This window comes from Crocodylus siamensis, chromosome 7, assembly GCF_052110815.1.
Source record: "Crocodylus siamensis isolate JL-2025a chromosome 7, ASM5211081v1, whole genome shotgun sequence".
Lineage (NCBI taxonomy): Eukaryota > Metazoa > Chordata > Crocodylia > Crocodylidae > Crocodylus > Crocodylus siamensis.
The window spans coordinates 72,145,487-72,164,904 of NC_143401.1; the positions used below are offsets into that span (position 1 = coordinate 72,145,487).

Below are 19,418 nucleotides of genomic sequence, written 5' to 3' on the forward strand. Positions count from 1 at the left end.
CCAGAGAAACGAACCGCTTTTTGCATCACCACTGCGACTTCACCTCAGCATTCTGGCATCTTGACCTCAGCATTACTCTCCGGCTACCCGATTGTCCACCAATTGGGACTGGCGTCACACCACAGCTTTCTACGCATTACGGTTTTGTTTGTTCAGTTTCCCAGTTCATGAGCTGTTGACCAGCCCTGGGACTAGGTCTTCGGACCGAACCTTGTGGGCCAACAGACCCCTTTGTTGTATTTGTGATTACTGTAACTGAAGACATCATTTTCCTACGCACCTAAGCGTAAGTCAAATAAATTCCACCTTGTTTAAGAAACCGCTACGCTTCCTGTGCCTCAGTTCTCCATAGCCAAAAGAACCCAGCCTGTTTCCGTGCCTAACTGCCACGCCGGCCCACCGTGACACTGGGGTTTGGTTCACCCCCCCGGGGACAGAAAGAAGACAAAAATCCAGAAAAACCTACAGCCAAGACTCCTGAGAAGGCTCCAGCTAAGAACCCTTTAAAAAGTCCAACCAAGAGCCCTTCAAAAAGTCCAGCAAAGTCACCTCAAAGAAGTCCTTCCAAAGCAATATGATTGCTATTTACAATATAAATATATTATTGTAGCTATGTACAAAATTCTGAGTTAATTTTTTATGAACATACGGTATCGGGCCTTGGTTCAGGAACCAATCCCCCATTTATAATATTGTTTCCTATGGAAAAATCAGTTCCCAGTTACAACATTTTGACTTAAGATGTGGTTTTCAGGAACCAATTGTGTCATAAGTCTGAGGACTGCCTGTAGTTACAATATTGAAGCGATTAGGAAGCCTACCAGTGCCTCAACCATCATGGACAATCAGAACTTCCCCTGCCCCTGTCATTCACCAGGATGACACAGCTGTGGCTGTGGTGCCAAGCAGTTCTGATATGCCAGTATCCCTCACTTCCAGGCCACAGTCCCCCCAGCCCTGCCAGTACCCCTTACTTCTGACCCACAGTCTCCTGGCCCTGCTGGTGCCCCTCACTCTCAATCTGCAGCTCACTGTCCCTGCCAGTGCCTCTCTTTCCTTACCCACTGCCTCCCATTCCCAGGTCCTAGCCCACAAGTGTGTGAGGCAGGGCAGGGTCTGTGGGGCAGGAGGCTGCCCGACCATAGGCAACATGTCGGGGTGGAATAGGGGAGCACATGCCCCATCAGATTTCTACACCCACAGTGGGGCACAGGGCTGCAGCCTGGCCAGATCAGTATGGACAGGAGCTGCCTCCATGGCTGCAATGGGAGCCAGGCTGTGGCAGCAAGGTAAAGCTGTGACCCAGTGCACAATCAGCTGATGGCAGGAGGAGGTGAGGGCAGTGCAGACTCCTACTCTGTTATTCCTCATGTTGCTAGTGGTGCAGCTGATGTGTGGGTCCTGGAGGCAGCAGCAATGAGTCTCACTGTGGCGCTCCACCATCCTGGGCTAGGTCCCACCTGCTGGGCCATGTAGGCAGCTCCTGGACATGTTAGTCCAGCCAGGCTGCAGACCCATGACCACTGTGAGTACAGAAATCTCAGTGGAAACATGCTCCCAGATGCATTGCCTATGCTTCTCCTGCCCCTCCATACATCACCTATATTCCCCCCACCCACATGCCTTCCTTTTGTCCTTTTTCACACCTCATACCTTGCCTATTCCCCACCCCCCATACACTTACCTGCAGGGACCTGTGGAAGCAGCTCTCCACCACGCTGCCTGGCTGGCACATGTATGTGCATGGGCACACATCCACGTGGTGCCCCCTGCCATTGTTGCTCTCCTTCTACTTCCCCAGCCCCAGTTCCTTTCAGGCTAGAAATCTGCCAGCCTGCAGTGGAAACCCATGATTTCTTACATTTTTCTCCCTGAAAGAGAAAATCCATATTTTTGGCAGCAGACGGAAAACCTGGATCCCTGAGCATTACCAATACCTTTAGAGTGATAAATTAACCAGGATTGATTATATATTTACCACCGACTAGAAAAGAGTCATGGGCTTGAAATCTCTGTGCAGCATTTTAAAAAATATACCCCTGAAAAGCCAAGCCAATACTTGCCATTGTTAGTATTCTGTATTTATCTGAAATTATCCTTATACCAAAGAGAACCTAAATGTATGCAGTTGATAGGCTGTGAGCCCAGCACAAGAGGTTTAGGTTCTATGATCATGCATAAAGGCTCATAGCCACTTGATGGGAAACAAACCAAATCTTCAGATCTAATTTTTCCAGTTCATCAACAAATCTTGATTTGTCTTCTGGTGGAAAAGATGTATAGACAGCAGCACTTCACTGAGTGGCAACTCCCATGCACAACACATATCACACAGTGTACACAAGATGTTCCTGAACTGCCTGCTGCATCCTGTGTAACTTCATGGAGGCGGGAAGATCCTAAGTGAATTTACAGGGGTCTACATGTGGCACCATTTGTATGAGCATAGTGAAGTGGGGAAGGTTCTGTTGAAGGACAATGACTGTCTGCTGCTTCTGCTGACTGCCAGAGTTTTTCAAGGACCTATTCAAACCATACCACTCCTCCTCATGGATCTTTTTTTTAGGTTTTCTCATCATAATAGCCTCAAAGAGAGCAAAAACAAACCCTGGGAACCCTTGGCCTCTGGGAACTCTTTAGATGACTCTAACCTACTGAGACTATTTTGGATTCTGAATTTACTTAATGCACTTTAAGGCTCAAGTAGTCTTGTGCATTTAGTCTTTTGCTTATCCATTCTAGGTTAAAGTTGTAAGTTATCCTGAATAAAAGACACAAAGATGCAGTATGTGCAGAAGACATGCTCTCCAAATTAGTAACCTTACCCTCAAGATGTTGCACTCTGTAGGTCATATATTTGATCTTATTTCCATCTACAGAAAGAGCTCTGTACCATTTCCAATCTTTTATCCCACAAGTATTTTGATACCTTTCAAGAGCTTTAGAATTGCAAGTTACTGGAAGTTGTTAGAATAACAGCCAGTCCGAGAAAGGGATTCTGCACAGTCTCAGAAGAATCAGTCTTTAATAGTGATATTGAGAACCACCTGGCCAGGATTGTGGGAAAAGAATAACTTAATAGAGTAATTGAATCTTCACAAAATGTGACGTAATATATGATAAACCAGAACAGGAAAATATGACTAGTACACATAAAAATGTCCTTTTCTTCTCTCACTCTTTTTGAAAGTATTTTAAATTTTATTTATATTCATCAACAGCTCAGCTCACAGGTTAAAACCTTGTATTTTAGTCATATAAAGCATAGATCCTTTAAAAGCTAAATTCAAATTTGTTTTTAAAGTCTTTTTAAGGGATGACCTCAATGACAGAAGTGAATCATGAGAAACCTTTGCAGTTCCTGAAACAGAAGCATACTGTATAGGCATATTTTATAATCTTAAAAGCTTTATAAAAAGGTACATGTTCAATATTTTCTGCATTGCAAGCCAAAGACATTTTCCTTGTGGAATTCTGCAGAAAACACAGTTGCTGCTCTTTTTAAATTTTTCAAAACCTATTTTATTCAGTTACCTAGGGAAGTGGGAGTTAGTTAGGTAATGGCATCATCTCCTATGATTCAGGTTTTTGTAGGTACCTAAAGCCAGTCTTGGAGATTTATGGTATGTGGTTTCAGAAGTGCTCTTTGCATACTGCAGTTCTAATGTACCCAACAACCTGCATTTTAAATTAAGTATGCAATTTGTCAGTATTGAAATGATTAACTGCTATTCTCTTTAAGAAAATTGAGGATTACATTTAGGTCCTGATTTTGCTGACCCACATAGCTCTCCCCAGAGTTGAATCACAGATGTGTTATCCAATTTGGGAATTATTCTGCTGGGAGATGAATTTTTATTGTTTTTCTAATGTATATATTTAAGCATATTATACAACAGTATAATGATTTTATAATGAAATAAGCCAAATTAATTCAGAGATGTTCAGGTACTTTCACATGTGTGCTCTACCTGCCAGAACCTAGGATATATATTTTGTAACTACCTGTCTCTAGATAGCTAAGATATTCTACCCAGATGTATTATCACAGGTTAGAATATAGAAGCTCACAGGTGTTTCTCAAGGATTTGGAGGTTCCTGAGTTACATCTCCAGGCTCATGACTGAGAGCAGTGGTTTTGTTTGGCTCTGATCATGCTAAACTAGGCAAAACTTCCTGCAGGAAAACATACAGCGTTGTTTATGTTGCTATTTAGGGCCAACCCTGACAGTCATCTCTAAGTAGACCAAGACTCATGACCCCCTTCTCCCTTCCCATTATATTATCTCACTACAGCTACACCCTAAACAGAGGAGGAGAAGCAAACAGTGGGTTGACTGATTGCTAGAAGGACTGATCTTCTTCTGAGACTTGGCGTTATCATAGCCCGCAGAGACAGGACATGGGTAGAGAGGACCAAGAGTCAAGAATTCCTGTATTTATAGCTTTCAGTCCCAAGGTAATTTCTGGACACATTGTAAACAGGGGTGTTAAATGAAGATGTTTCCAGGGGTGGACCAGAATGCTGTTTGGGAGCGAGCTAAAGGTTTTTAAATTTAGATCACTTGAGAGTTTAAATGGGTTGACAGCCTATGGCCCCTGGGATGGATCTGCATCCAACCTCTTTGCAGGCCAATATGGGAATCAGGTGGCATGGGGGATCAGGCAGCAGAGCTGTGCTATGTCACCTGCAGCACCTCTGCAGCAGCTTCCCTGCTGCTCTCTCATGCCCTCACTGCAGATGGGTCAGGTATCTACTATGACAGAAGTACAGGCAGCTTGAGCTATTTGGTGGGAGGAGATCTGCAGCCCACGGCAGGGAGCTGTGTCAAACTCCATGCCACAGTAACAAAAGGTTGCCAACAAATCCCTAATTTAAACTAGAAGGCAGGGCAAGGGATGAAACTAATTAGCAGTAATGATATAGCTGAGGAAAACAAATGACTCTCAAGGTATACATAATAGCAATAATATGGCTTTGTTACTATATATGTTATATTTCATTGGGTAAAATGGACTTTTACCCAACAGGAGTTGTACATTATTATGACCTGAATAAGAAACTGAGGTTAACCAATGTATTTAAGCATTAATGTTATTGCAGCAAGTTTCTCAGCTGATGCATACTGCCATACTACTACTGAAGTCTAGGTAAGTCCTGCCAAGCACTGAGAACAATTGAGTTATGCTGATTTACATCACCTGCAGACTGAACCTATTGTATTTTGAAAAGGTGGATAGCTTTGTTCTCATGAAGAAAAACAAGACCAACTCTGACTTGAATGCTGCTAGCTGGCCCCTGAAAGTGAGACTCGGAGAGGGTCAAGAGGAATAAACAAACTAAAAAACCTCTAAACTCTATCTTTTTCTGTCTGTCTCTCATCCTGTTATTACAACAAGCAGCACAACATAGAAGAGACTAAAAAGCACCTTCTCCATATTCCTTCTGTGAATTGAGTGCGAAGGGATTTTTTATTTCACTGATAGCGCCATAACAGAAATGGCAGTGATACCATCTTTACCTACGATATAGCAGCACATGCAGAATACCCACTCAGACCACTGATTCAAATCCATTTTTCCTACTTCTTCCAAAACAGATCTTAAGCAGTGCCAATGACTGGACAAATAAAAGGGTACCCATCCCTCACTGAAAACCATTAGGGCAAGTGCTGCTGTCTTTTGTTTTGAAGCCGATGACTTAAATTAAGAAATGTTTACCTTCGCAGCAAGAGATCAGCTGCTTAGCCATGCTCACTATGAACAGCTCAGTATCCAAATAAAAGGAAGAAAATGGAGTGCTGTTAATTTATTTATTTGCTGATCAGCTCAGCTTGCTTCAGATGCAATTAAAATTTTTTAAAAATGAAAGAAAGACTAGGTTGGTGGGGTACGGGATCAGGTACTACATACACCCTCCTATAGGCCCATCTGCTCACTTGATTCCTCTCATAGTCAAAGAGTCAGCAAAGAGAGATTAACCATTTTGTTCCTATTGGTTCAGTTTTTAGACCCCTCCTTCAAGGATTAGTTTGCTTGCAAGTCAAGGCTACAATCATGCAAGATGTTGAACACCTGCAGGGGTTCAGGCAGCTCGGAACCTCCTGCTCAGACTGGGCCTTCCTCCAAGACACAAAAATGTTATGCAATTAATATATTATGGCAGTCCTTTATATGTAGGCTTATAACTACAACCCAACTGTAATTCATATCTTTCAGTAAATGAGTGCTGCACCTTAGTTTCTAAATTCTTGAATTTTACAAGTGGCTGATACTATAATTGCAAACAATATAATTCAACAATCAAGACATTTGTTTAGCACTGCTGTGAGAACACAACATACCATATACAAGCAAGGGAAATTTAGTTCTCTCTGCATTATCTTTAGCAGTTTGGTCCTTTTTTTGTGCAGCAGTAATTGCCTAGTGCAGGGATTTTCAACCTTTTTTAGTCTAAGTTCCCTTGATGGCCAGCGGGCGGGGGAGGGGGGAGGACAGGGGGTAGCACACGACCAAACACCGAGCGGGGGGACGTAGCACATGGCCAAATGCCAAGCTGAGGGGTGGCACATGGCCAGATACAGAGCAGGGAGGTGGGGACAGTGCATGGACAGGCAGGGATAGAGTGCTGCCACCTCCCAGGAGCAGGGCTGGGGCAAGGCGGGGAAGCTCACTAAGCTGGTGTGTGACGGTGGCCACGTGCGAGCTTTTCTGCCCTGCAAAGGGATGTCGCTGCCCTCACCCCACCCCAGGCCTGCTCCTGGGAGGCGGTGGCGCTCTGTCCCCACCCGTACATACCCCGTAGAACCGGTCCAAGTCCCCCCCAGGGGTATGCATACCCCCGGTTGACAATCCCTGGCTTAGTGTAACAACTGTTCCTCTCTCTGCACATGTTGCTTTTTTCAGTTTTCTTTTCCTTTTCTTTTTTTAACATTGAAGACTTTTTGTCTATCCTGAGCATGCAAAGAAGAGAGAATGATGCAATGAGAAGACATGTATGACCATGATTTTAAAAAGTGTCTTCCTATCTGTCTGCATATTCTTCCCTCCAGCTTCAAGACCTGATGTTTCTGAGATCTCTGACCTGATATCTGTATGTGCAACTAACAGGCATGAATGCAACAGCTTGCATTCTGAATACTTCAGCACCCAAAATGTGACTGCTCCGAATTTTGAATGTGAATTTGATTTAGAAACCATGCTCATTTATTTGGCTTGATAAAGTTCCACCATTTGAAATCTTGTCTGAGGAAAATGAAGTCAGGTCAGGCTGAATTCTTTTCTGAAGGGTTTACTCAAACTGGTGTTGTGGGTAGGCTCAGAGTGATATTTATCAACCTTCAGAATACAGGCAATAACTTTATTTGAGCATCAGAAAGGGAAGAAGCCTGGCTGTTGACTTTCTGCCTGCCCACCTTCCAGGAACGTACACGAAGAAATTTCAGTGCTCCTTGTCTTCTGAGAGTCCAGCTGGCTCCATCTAGGTTGGCTGTCAGGCTTATGAAACCCTTTTAACTTTGCAAAGGAAATACTTCTCAAAACCTGTTTAATTTATCCAGCCCTTAACCAGGTGGGATAAGCTAAATTGTATTTGTCTAGCTGCCTTTGGTATGTTAAACTTATCAGTTTAGTGTCTGAGAACTGACATGTCAAAATTAGGCAGCTCTGTTAGAACCTAATTCAAAGCTGGATACAAAACTGTGTGTACTCAGGCCTTTCTCCCTGAAATTTTCCTCTGTGGCTATAACCACTGCAGCAGGATTAAAAGACTTGGTGGCAAAAATACCTGCATCTGGTCTATACTAGAGCTAGTATAGAGGTGGGGCTATACCTCAACAATAAAGGGTAAAAAAGTGCTAGTACAGAATCCTTTCACTGGTCAGTCAGCAAATGTTAGCGAAAGTAAAATAGTATAGTGAGGACAGGAGAGTGCACTGCTTGACACCATGGGTATAACAGAAAGTCATACTTACACAATTCAAAATCAGATGTTTCAAGGCAACTTGCCTCCTGGTTAAATATTTTGGATCCAAGTGGATGAGGAAATTTGTGGGGTTTTGGGGTCCTTCAATCTGCCTGCATACCGGCAAGTATCTTAAGTCCACTTGATCCTGCAAACACATGCATAAATTAATTTATCAGCCCCACTCAAGTCAGTGGCACAACTTATGTGAGTAAATCAGCTAAATGCTTAAGTCTTAGCAGGATTGTTCCCCTAGTCCAAAAGGCATTTAAAATCCCATGAATTTCACAGATTCAGATCAGATGCATGCCTGGCATATGTCACTCCCAAATCCCTTGCTCATGCTGGAATAATGAGAAAACTCTTCCTCCTGAAATGTCTAATGTCTCCAGGCAGAATACAAACACCATGGGAACAGAGGTTTTTGCAATAGGTTAACATTTCTAAAGAAACCTGGATTGTCAAGACACGTGGGAATGAAAAACAATGGGATAAAAATATAATGTGAACATTTTTAGAACTAAAAATGATGTTATCAAGTAAATTTGGGGGCAGTTTGGATCAGTTCCTGTTTGAATCATTAAAAAAAAAATCAAAAAGCTATTCAAGAGTTAAAAAATACATGAATGCCACAATAAATAAGTGCAGGTGTTTATTATGGTGACATTTCAACAAGGAAATCCTCTTCACTCTGTAGCACAGGAAACAGGCCTCCTGTGGAATAAGTAAATACAATAAATACAGCCAGAGAATATTTCATAACAGGAACACCTTTTCCTTTCTCCTTGAGGGCTCATCAACCTGGTGCACTGGGAGATGCTCGTGGTTTGAATGAGATGCTTTCATGAACAATGGCATCCCGTGTGGAGCAGAATTCTAAAGAGCTGGTGTGCCGTAATGCATTAGCTGTGTAATGAGTTTTACTGGGGCATTATTAACTTGCAGGATAATCACAATTCTGACCACATCATTGTCTACTTCACACATCTAGGCCTGGAGGAAAAACTCAATCCCTCAGAGGTTTAGTTATAGATGTTCTCAGGAACAGCATGCACTCTTCTCTCTGGAGGTTTTTCTGGCTGTTATGACACTACACTGTGTTTGCATAACTGAAGATACAGTATTGGTCATTGTTACTGGAATTATTACCTATTATTCTTAGAAATGAGCCCTCTATAAATCACAAGGTGTGGCTAATAAACTTGGCAGCAATAAGGTTACCAGTACTGCAGCTCTGCACAATTCCCTTTATCTTTCTACTGACTTGCCCATTTTCACCCCCACCTTGTAAACACACACTCATAAACCATCTTTCCCCCGGGCTATAAAATGCTATCCTGCACAGCTGATTCCAAAGGAGTTTCTCCTGAAAGGCCATTTTACTTCAGGCAGTTTTTACATTCAGTGAATAAATACTGACATGAATCGGCTAATGATTTAGGAAAGAAGAAAGTGAGGCTCCTGCACAGTGAATGAATTAGAGTTGGCATACAGAACAGACAACTGAAATCTAAACCTTGACTTGATCTTCCCTATTTTGGTCAAAATATATTGCAACACTGCTTAAATCAATGGACTTACTTCAGTATAAAAAACAATGGAAGTCAGATCAGACTTTACATCTCTGACACTGGCAAAATACCAGATTCAAAGAAGGAAAAAGTAGGAGAGCCTTGTAAGACTCATAATTGGACATTAGTGTGGAAAATATTCCTTCCTGACCATTCTGGTGATCAGTACATGCCCTGACATATGAGATTTCACAGTCGTGATAATCATTGTTTTGGCTTGTGTAAAAGCAAATATTATTCTTTTCCTATAAATGCTTAATCATTGTGGTAAGGTACTAAGCAACTTGTAAACTTTTTAAAATATATTATATCTGTCTGCTATGTACAGTGAGACTCAGCTAGGATGGTATACTTACACAATTAGTTTAGTAGTTGTGTATTATGAATCGAGTTGGTCAGTTTATATGTTGCAAACATAGACTACAAAAGCACTCCTTTTTCTTTGTGTGAATCAGTCGTAAAATAATTCTGTATTTATTTCTCATAAATATTTGATAAATAAGGCAATACATATTTTTCATCCTGTGTTTTCATAAGCTGCTCATTTATACTATCATTTGTGATGGCAGGAGATGTTGTCCAACTGCAGTAAACCTGGTTTTATTTTAGAACCAGATAGGGGAGTGGGAGTTAAGAGAGCTGGGTTCTATTCATCTCTGTCCCACTGACTTACTACTTGACATTGGGCAAATCACTTTTTGTCTCTCAGTGGGCATGGCTAAACAAGACATTTACTGTGGAGTTGCCTAATTAGTTCCACAGTAAATGGCTCAGCATCTACACGTGTGACCCTATTAGGTCACAGGAAACTAATGAACTCCACAGCAGGGTAGTACTTGTTTTTTAGCAGCTGGAGTTTTTTAGTGCTCATCAATGCACATGTAGATGCTGACAAAGATGACTAGGGCATGATGATGCTTCAGTACAGGAGCTGCCTACTGGCTAGCCCTGCACTGGAGCAGCCTTGTACCCCATCCAGCCTTTCTGCAGCACCCCATTCAGCCTTGAGCCGAGAGAAAGCAGCTGCAGGCCGCCAGGCTGGACCCCAGACCCCTGCCAGCTGAGGCTGCTCTGACTTGGTTCAACATGCTATTGTCCCAGGCATACATGAACACGCAGTGCCCGGAAACAATGAACTCTGGCATGATACGTACCAGAGTTTATTGCTCCAAATTAATTGCCTGCGTATGTGTGCCCAGTGTCCCATAAAGTGTTGAAAGCTACAGATGCAAGAGATAAGTGTCATCCTTCCTATTGTTTTCTGCTCACTGATAGTCTAATGTCTAGAGTTAGTAACAACTACGGGATTAATAATAAATTTCTATCTTCTAGGAATTTATTATTTCAGCCTTTGATTTTATCACAAATTGTGATATGCCAGAATATTAAATATTTATCTATGTACAAGTGAACAGTTGGACATTTTTAAATGAATGTCAAAACAAAATATTCATTTGAAACCTTTCATTTCAAAATGCCACTTCAGAAAATAAAGAAAAAATAGTTCAAAGTCGTAGTTTTCAATTATAACAATCTTCATTGGAAATTTTCAACCAACTTCACTAGTGGGATAAAGAAATGAGAATCAGTGCAAGTAGCCTCAAGAAGAAGGGCTATCCCCAGCCCTTCAACTCTTATATCTGTGAGTAACATCACTGAAATTGTAACCGAGAAAGAACAAGGAGCATATTTTATGAAAAAGAGATTTAGCATCAGGTCCTTCATTGAAAATGAAGATCATTATCACTAGGGCTGTGCGAAATGGCATCATTTCATTTTAACTTCTGTTTCATTGTTTCGATGGGACAGTGTTTCGGTTGGAGTTTCATTTCATTTTGAAGCACTGTTCCGTTTTGTTTTGCCAAAACTGTTTCTCTGTTTTGATGCTGTTTCAGCGTTTCGCCCGTAGGCTATAATGGGGAAGCATGACACTGTCTATAACTTTGCCATTTTTTGGAAGATTTGGATGCAAACAGCAGGGATGGTAGCCCCTTCTTTGGGCATAAAGCCAGCCAGCCAAGTTTCAAGGTAATAGGTTCAGGACTTTCTGGTAAACTGCACCTCAAAGTCTTGAAAGCAGAACTCGTGTCACTTGTAAGTGTGAAGGCACAGGGGGTTAAAAACAGCAGACATGGTAACCCCTGCTGAGACCTGCCAAGCCTGCCAAGTTCCAAGGACATAGGTGCAGGGTTTTCTAGGTAACTGCACCTCAGGCTGCTGACAAGCAAAACTCGTGACATGTGTGACTTCATGTGTATGTGTTAAGGTGTGCACTCACTGGTGTTGAGGCCTCTACATGACACAGTAGTGTGCCCCAGTGAGGTCTCCTCCTCCCCTACAGCCTCATCCTAGTCTACCACTTTAAATAACAACAGTAAGTAGGCAGCACAGTAGGACTAGCATCTCAGGCAGCCAAACTGTCAGAGCCTTTCTTTCTTTCTTTGCTTCCCTGCAGGAGCTTCTTCTCCAGCAGCTGCCAGAAAACTCTCCCAGATTACAGTCACTGGCCAGCCACACAGTTGATATTAAAGCAGTCCTTCCCCCCTCTTTCCCTTCCCGCTCTTTACTTTCTGTTTCCCTGCAAGCAAGCCCAGCTTCAAAACTCAAATGTTTCATTTTGAGGCGGTTTTAAAGCCTTTCATTTCATTTCGATTTTGCTGTTTTGAGCTTGAAATGAGTCAAAATAGTTTCAAAACAAAACACCCAGTGAAATTTTGCACAGCCTTAATTATCACTAAGTTTAAATAAATTAATATGGGAGTAAGAGCAAAAGCATAACAGGGCAGTTGAATGCAGTAGTGGTTTCTAACTGCTGGTGCAGCTGTGGTGGCAGTTGTTATTTTTCCACCAGTTCCTGCCACCCCCGGACACGCAAGACCCCAGGGCAGCTTCCCTGGTTAACCTGCCTTAGTTATGCTACCAAGTAACAGTATTATGGAAAACTGACATTTAGTCAGTGCGTAGCAACAAAAGAATCATAGAATCATAGATAATCAGGGTGGAAACTGACCCTAGGAGATCATCTAATCCAACACCCTGCTCAAAGCAGGACCAGCCTCAACTAGATCATTCCAGCTAGGGATTTGCTGAGCTGGGACTTAAAAAGTAACCACCCTTCAAGGTAGTTAAAGACTGCTATCAAATCCCACCTCAGTCTTCTCTTCTGCAGACTAAACAAACCCAGTTCCCTCAGCCTCTCCTTATAAGTCATGTGCCCCAGCCCCCAAACCATCTTCATTGCTCTCCACTGGACTCTCTCCAACTTGTCCACACTCTTTCTATAGTGGGGAGGGAGGTGGCAAAACTGAACACAGTACTCCAGATGTGACCTAACCAGTGCAGAATAGAGCGGAATAATCACTTCACTCAATCTGCTGACAATGCTTCTACTAATGCAGCCCAGTAAGCCATTATCCTTCTTGGCAACAAGGGCACACAGCTGACTCATGTCCAGCTTATTGTCCACTGTAACCCCCAGGTCCTTTTCTGCAGAACTGCTACTTAGCCAGTTGGTCCCAAGCCTGTAGCACTGAATGGGATTCTTCCATCCTAAGTGCAAGACTTTGCACTTGTCCTTGTTGAACCTCATAAGATTTCTTTTGGCCCAGTCCTCCAATTTATTTAGGCTCTACCTTCCAGTTTATCTACTACACCCCAAGCTTGGTGTCATCTATAAACTTGCTGAGAGTGCAATACATCTCATCTTCCAGATCGTTAATGAAGATAGTGAACAAAACTGGCCCCAGGACCAACTCCACTTGATACCAGCTGCCAATTGGACACAGAGCCATTGATTGCTGCTTGTTGAGTCCAATGCTCCAGCCAGCTTTCTATCCACCTTGAAGTCCATTCATCCAACCCATACACAGTAGTAGCTAGAGTCGGAAGGGACCTAGGTAGATCATCTAGTCCAACCCCCTGCCTTGGCAGGAAACAGCACCGGGGTCAGATGACCCCGGCAAGGTGCTCATCTAACTTCCTTTTAAAAATCCCCAGGCTAGGAGCCTGCACCACTTCCCCTGGAAGCCAGTTCCAGGCCCTAGCCGCCCTGACTGTGAAGTAGCGTCTCCTAATATCTAATCTAACCCTACCCTCCGCCAGCTTGTGACTGTTATTCCTGGTCACTCCTGGCAGCGCACGGGGGAACAGGGACTCCCCCAATACCTGCTGATCCCCCCTGACCAGTTTGTAGCAGGCCACAAGGTCCCCCCTTAACCTTCTCTTGTGGAGGCTAAACAGGTTCAGGTCCCGTAGCCTCTCCTCATAAGGCCTGCCCTGCTGACCCCTGATCATACGAGTGGCCCTCCTCTGGACTCTTTCCATATCGTCCACGTCCCTCTTGAAGTGTGGCGCCCAGAACTGGACGCAGTACTCCAGCTGCGGCCTGACCAGTGCCGCATAGAGGGGGAGGATCACCTCCCTGGACCTGCTCGAGATGCATCTGTGGATGCATGACAGGGTACAGTTGGCCTTCTTGACTACCTCCCCACACTGCCGGCCCATGTTCATCGTGGAGTCAATGACGACTCCAAGATCCTTTTCCGTCTCCGTGCTGGCAAGAGGGGAGTTCCCCAACCTGTAAGTGTGGTGCCGGTTCTTCCTCCCCATGTGCAACACCTTGCACTTATCAGTGTTAAACCCCATCCTATTCTCATCCGCCCACCGTTGCAACCTGTCAAGGTCAGCTTGTAGCCTATTGCACCCTTCTAGTGCACCCACATCCCCCCACATCTTAGTGTCATCAGCAAACTTGAACAGGGTGCTTTCTACCCCCTCATCCAAGTCACTGATGAAGATGTAGAACAGTGCGGGCCCGAGGACCGAGCCCTGCGGAACCCCACTGCCCACGTCCTTCCAGGTCGAGAAGAACCCATCCACTACCACCCTCTGGGTGCGGCCCTCCAACCAGTTGGCAACCCATTTGACTGTGTGGGCATCGACACCACAGTCTCCCAGCTTTTTGATGAGGACAGGGTGAGAGACAGTGTCGAAAGCCTTCCGGAAGTCCAGAAAGACTACATCCACAGCAACCCCTGCGTCTAATGATTTGGTGACCTGATCCTAAAAGGCCACCAGGTTGGTCTGACAAGACCTGCCACTGATGAACCCATGTTGGTTGCCCCTGAGCATGCATTCCCCCGCAAGGCCCTCCTGGATGTGTGCCAGGATAATTTTTTCAAAGAGCTTACCCGGGATTGAGGTAAGACTAACTGGCCTGTAATTTCCCGGGTCCTCTTTTTTTCCCTTTTTGAAGATAGGGACCACATTGGCCCTCTTCCAGTCCTCCGGCACCTCACCAGAGCACCACGAGTGCTCATAGAGCCGCGCCAGGGGTCCCGCAATGACCTCGGCCAGTTCCTGTAGAACCCTAGGGTGAAGATCGTCCGGACCAGCGGACTTGAACACGTCCAGCCTCTCCAGAAGTACCCTAACTAACTCCTCGCTAACCCCTGGCCCAGGCGTGTCTCTCCCGGGGCCCGAGGGGGGCCCAGCAGGGAGGTGGCTGAACTGGTCCCTACTTAGAAAGACAGAGGCAAAGAAATCGTTAAATATGTTAGCTTTGTCATCTGGCATGACGACTAAGTTGCCCATCGTGTCCTGCAGGGGCCCCACATTACCCGGGACCCTCTTTTTACCCCCTATGTATTTGAAGAAGGACTTCTTATTGTCCTTAATCCGGGAAGCTAGTCCTATCTCCATCTCTGCCTTGGCCTTCCTGACTGCCCCCCTACATCCTCGGGCGACTGTAACATAGTCCTTCTTGGTGATGACCCCATCCCTCCATTGGGTGTATGCTTCCCTTTTAGCAAGGAGACATTTCCGGATGCTCCTAGTGAGCCATGGGGGTTTATGTGCCCTCCTGCTCCCTTTGACCCTTGTTGGGATTACCTCCCTTTGGGCATGGAGGATCGTCTCCTTAAGGAGCAACCACTCACCTTGGACATCTGGCTCCCTTCCCCTCTGGGTCCTCAGCGCTTCCCCAACGATCCTCCTTAGCTTGTTGAAGTCAGCCCTCCTAAAGTCTAGGGCTGTTGCCTTGCTGCAGCCCTTTGCCACCTTACGCTGGATGGTGAATTCCAGCAAGCGATGATCACTGTCTCCCAGGTGGCCCATCACCCGCAGCCCCCTCACCAGGTCGTCACCCATGGCCAGCACCAGGTCCAACAAGGCGTCTCCCCTGGTAGGGCTGTGCACCTCCTGGGTTAGATGGAGGTCCTGCACTCTGGCTAAGAACCGACGTGAGCGGTCAGACTTGGCTGACTGCTCATCCCAGCAGATGTCTGGGAAGTTCAGGTCCCCCATAATGACCACATCCTTAGCCCTCACTGCCTCTGTGAGCTGACCTAAGAATTCCTGGTTGAGCTCTTCTCCCTGGTTGGGAGGTCTATAGTAGACTCCCACCGTTAAGTCTCTCTCCCCTGGACTGCCTTTTACTCTAACCCAGAGCACCTCAGAGTGCCCCGCCTCTACCCCCTTGCTAATTGACGAGGAAGTATATTCCTCCTTGATGTAGAGTGCTACTCCTCCACCTTTCCTTCCTATCCTGTCCCTCCTGTATAGCCTATAGCCCTTGACACTCACCGCCCAGTCATGCGATGAGTCCCACCACGTTTCTGTGATCCCCACTATGTCAGGGCTGGTGACAGCTAGGAGGAGGGCGAGTTCCTCCTGCTTCTTCCCCATACTTCGAGCATTCGTGTAGAGGCATTTGAGGCCTCCAACGGTTGTGCCCACTGACCCCCTAGTCTCAGCAATGCCCCGTCCCCCATCACTTACCTGTTTCTCCCTTTTGACCATTGGTCTGGGCTCGCTGGCTGTTGCTGGGCCTGGTAGATTCATAGATTCATAGATGCTAGGGTCGGAAGGGACCTCAATAGATCATCGAGTCCGACCCCCTGCATAAGCAGTTCATCATCTCCTCCGCCCTCATCTTCCCCCTCCCCCGACGAGCCTAGTTTAAAGCCCGCCGAAGGAGGTTCACCAACCTGGAAGAGAACACACGCTTACCTTTAGGGGAAAGGTGGAGCCCATCCCATCCCAGCATGTCTCTCATCACGATGTGCCGGTCATGGCTGAGGAAGCCAAAGCCCGCCTCGAAGCACCATTCCTGTAGCCTCCAGTTGGTCTCCGCTATGCACATCTCGTGGCGTCTGCCTCGACCACTCACTGGCAGGATGGAAGAGAAGACCGTCTGCGCGCCCATCTCCCTCAGCACGCCTCCCAGAGCATGGTAGTCCTCCATCAGGCGATCAGGGGCTCTCCTGGCCGCATCGTTAGTACCCACATGGACAAGGACCATGGGGTAATAATCGGTGGGCTGGATGATGGACTGGAGCATCCCCTTCACATCCTGAATCTTCGCTCCGGGCAGGCAGTAGACCTCACATGCTGAGGGATCCTGGCGACAGATGGGGCCCTCCGTACCTCTCAGGATGGAGTCACCAATCACGATGACGCGACACTTCCTCCTCTTAGGCCTCTTGACTCCCGCCGCCTGCACAGGACATTGTGTGCGCAGATATCTTCCACTGCTCCCTCCTCCTCCAGGGCTGCCAGGGCCTCGTACCTCTTCTCCAGATGGACAGGAGGAACTGGTGCCGTAACATGGTTAATAGCCCTGGCACGGGAGACCGTCTGCCACTCAGCAGTGGAGGGCTCATCCTGGGCTGCCCTCTCCTCGGTCGTACCACCCTGCAGAGAAAGAAAATACCTATCAATTTCCTCCTCTGCCTCGCGGATTCCTCTCAGCCTGCTAACCTCCTCCAGGAGCCCCCGCACCCGTTCCTCCAGGGTCCTAAGGCGGATACCTACAGGACAGGTGCAGGAGTCCCCAGTTCCTGCCCCCCCAGACCTTGCCGGGCAGTTCCCGCAGGCCAGGGGGTTGGAGGACGGCAGTCCCCCCAAGGGCTCCGTCTGGGTGGAGGCCTCGGACAAGCCCCGGGAAGGCTGCGCCCCCCGGGCAGGGGCCCTGGCAGAACTCCATGTCGACACCATCGCAGGAGTTACTGCCCTTACTAGCAGAGCAGGGGTCAGCCTCTGGGCCCCGCCTGCTCACCCGCTGGCGCGAACGCTCCTGGCCTCCTTAGCTTGATTGCAAGAATGCTGTGAGAGACAGTAAGAAATAAAGAATTAAATTGTATTAACAGAGGGATCAGAACATCATTCCATAAAAGTGTTTTTCCATGGTCAGTGCAGTAAAAGAAAGCAAATATGAAACCAGGTTTGAAAAAGGAAGTGGAAAAATTGTTCATATTCAGATGGGTAAGAAGGAGGCTTTGTGGTTAAAGTATTTGCAGTTCTCATCCAGTGTATTTGTTTACTTCCTGTTTCATGTGGGGATTTCAAAAGGTATTTAAACAAGCAAGGAAATCTCAGTATCTGCAGGAGAAGTGAAGTACATTATCACTGGCAGCATACACAGGGGTTAAATGACTCACTGAAGGCCATACAGCTTCAGAGTCAAAAACGAAGTTAGGAATTACAGTAGTTCTGAGAGCTCTTTTTTTTCTCCAGATGAATGAGAGGGTTCAGAAGTTCAGTTAAACCAAAGCTACTTTCTGAGAAGCAAGAAGCAAGGCAGGGAGATTGTTGCTGATCATCTTGATTGTTTCTTCAGGGCCATCACGTTGCGAATTTTTATCAGAGGACCCCCATAGAAAATCCAAATACTACAAGAAGTGATTCAGGATGTGGCTTTGTTCCAACTTAGTCATTACTGAACCAGCAACCCCAAAGATCATTTGAGAGCTATGGGTTACTAGAGGTTGAGAAAATGTAGGCATAAGGGCCTACTTAAGGTCATTAAATTCCCTACCATTGCTACCTGTAAAATTAGGAAAATTAACTCCAGTGAGTAGGCCAATTCAGGATACTACATTCTGCTGTCTGCCTCAAATTCTGCTGCCCCCTAGACTCAATTAATCAAGTTAGACTTCACTTCCCTTCCTAAAAATGGATGCTCAGTGTTACTGACACAGAAGAGCTGCTGCATTCTGCACCATAACTTGCTGCATTTTAGCAAGAGATGAGTACTCTATACAGTTACAGGCATCTGCAAAAATATAGGTATACTTATAGATGAAATATAGAGACTCCATTTACATCAGTTAGCTCTTATTGAAACTTAGTTCTTTCAAAAACTAAAAGAAGTCAGGAATGACCTCGGGTAATTTTACTTTTATTTCCCCAACCTTCTAACAAGTGACTGAAGTAAAAACTGCAGCGTGGCAGCTTATCCCCATTTAAGATTTTGGATCCAGACAGTCAACAGCTGGCAAGAATCAGTGTTTACACAACAAATGTCATCATATCCAATATTCTGGACCATAAATTAAGGAGAGACAGATAGAGGATTATCGATGTTACTAAAGAAAGCATTCTTTTGCCTGGAGTCCTTACCAGATTTTTTAAAGCAAAATGTTCTATATTCAAAGAGAAGACATAGTTCAATTAAAGTGTAGGAAGAAGTGTTTTGATGAAAGAGAAAGGGCAATTTGTCAACAGACAGAAGAGAATACCATGTACCTTAGTGGACTAGCATAGGACTGGAAGCAAGGAACTTACACCTTCTAATGCCATCTTGCTACTGAATCAATGCAAAACCTTCACTAGAAAGAGCACAGCTTTCCTCTGTTCTCATCATACAGCCTTCAGTAGCAATGAATCCAACAAAGTCCTCCTTCAGAACCTGATGAATCCTGCTCTTGACAAAATCATGTCAGCACCCCCAGACTACAGTATCAACTCAGGTCACCATTTTGGCTCGACAGACAAATAACAGGAAGTAATCTAGTTTCTTTATCATTTACCAATCCTGGTGTAACCACCCACAGCTCACACCAGTGTCAAAGGCACAGCTAAGGCTAAGAACCCATTAAATAAAG

General features: G+C 45.4%; 1 protein-coding gene across 1 annotated transcript; it reads right to left on the minus strand.

Moving 5' to 3' along the window:
* Window positions 1–7,985: 7,985 nt before the first annotated feature.
* LOC149859966 (uncharacterized) lies at window positions 7,986–19,113 on the minus strand. The gene is made up of 3 exons (XM_090058722.1): window positions 19,099–19,113; window positions 16,543–17,029; window positions 7,986–8,111 (listed from the first exon to the last, which is right to left on the minus strand). Exons 1-3 carry the CDS (start codon window positions 19,111–19,113, stop codon window positions 8,068–8,070), a joined length of 546 nt encoding a protein of 181 aa, XP_089914848.1. The 3' UTR covers window positions 7,986–8,067.
* Between the last annotated feature and the right edge of the window lie 305 nt (window positions 19,114–19,418).

What these genes read in the sequence shown, in the direction of transcription:
- LOC149859966 (XM_090058722.1), bottom strand. An exon ending in GCTCCACCTTTCCCCTAAAG is followed by an intron (nt 8,112 to 16,542) that starts GTAAGCGTGTGT and finishes ATGTGTTTGCAG; the next exon opens with GATCAAGTGGACTTAAGATA.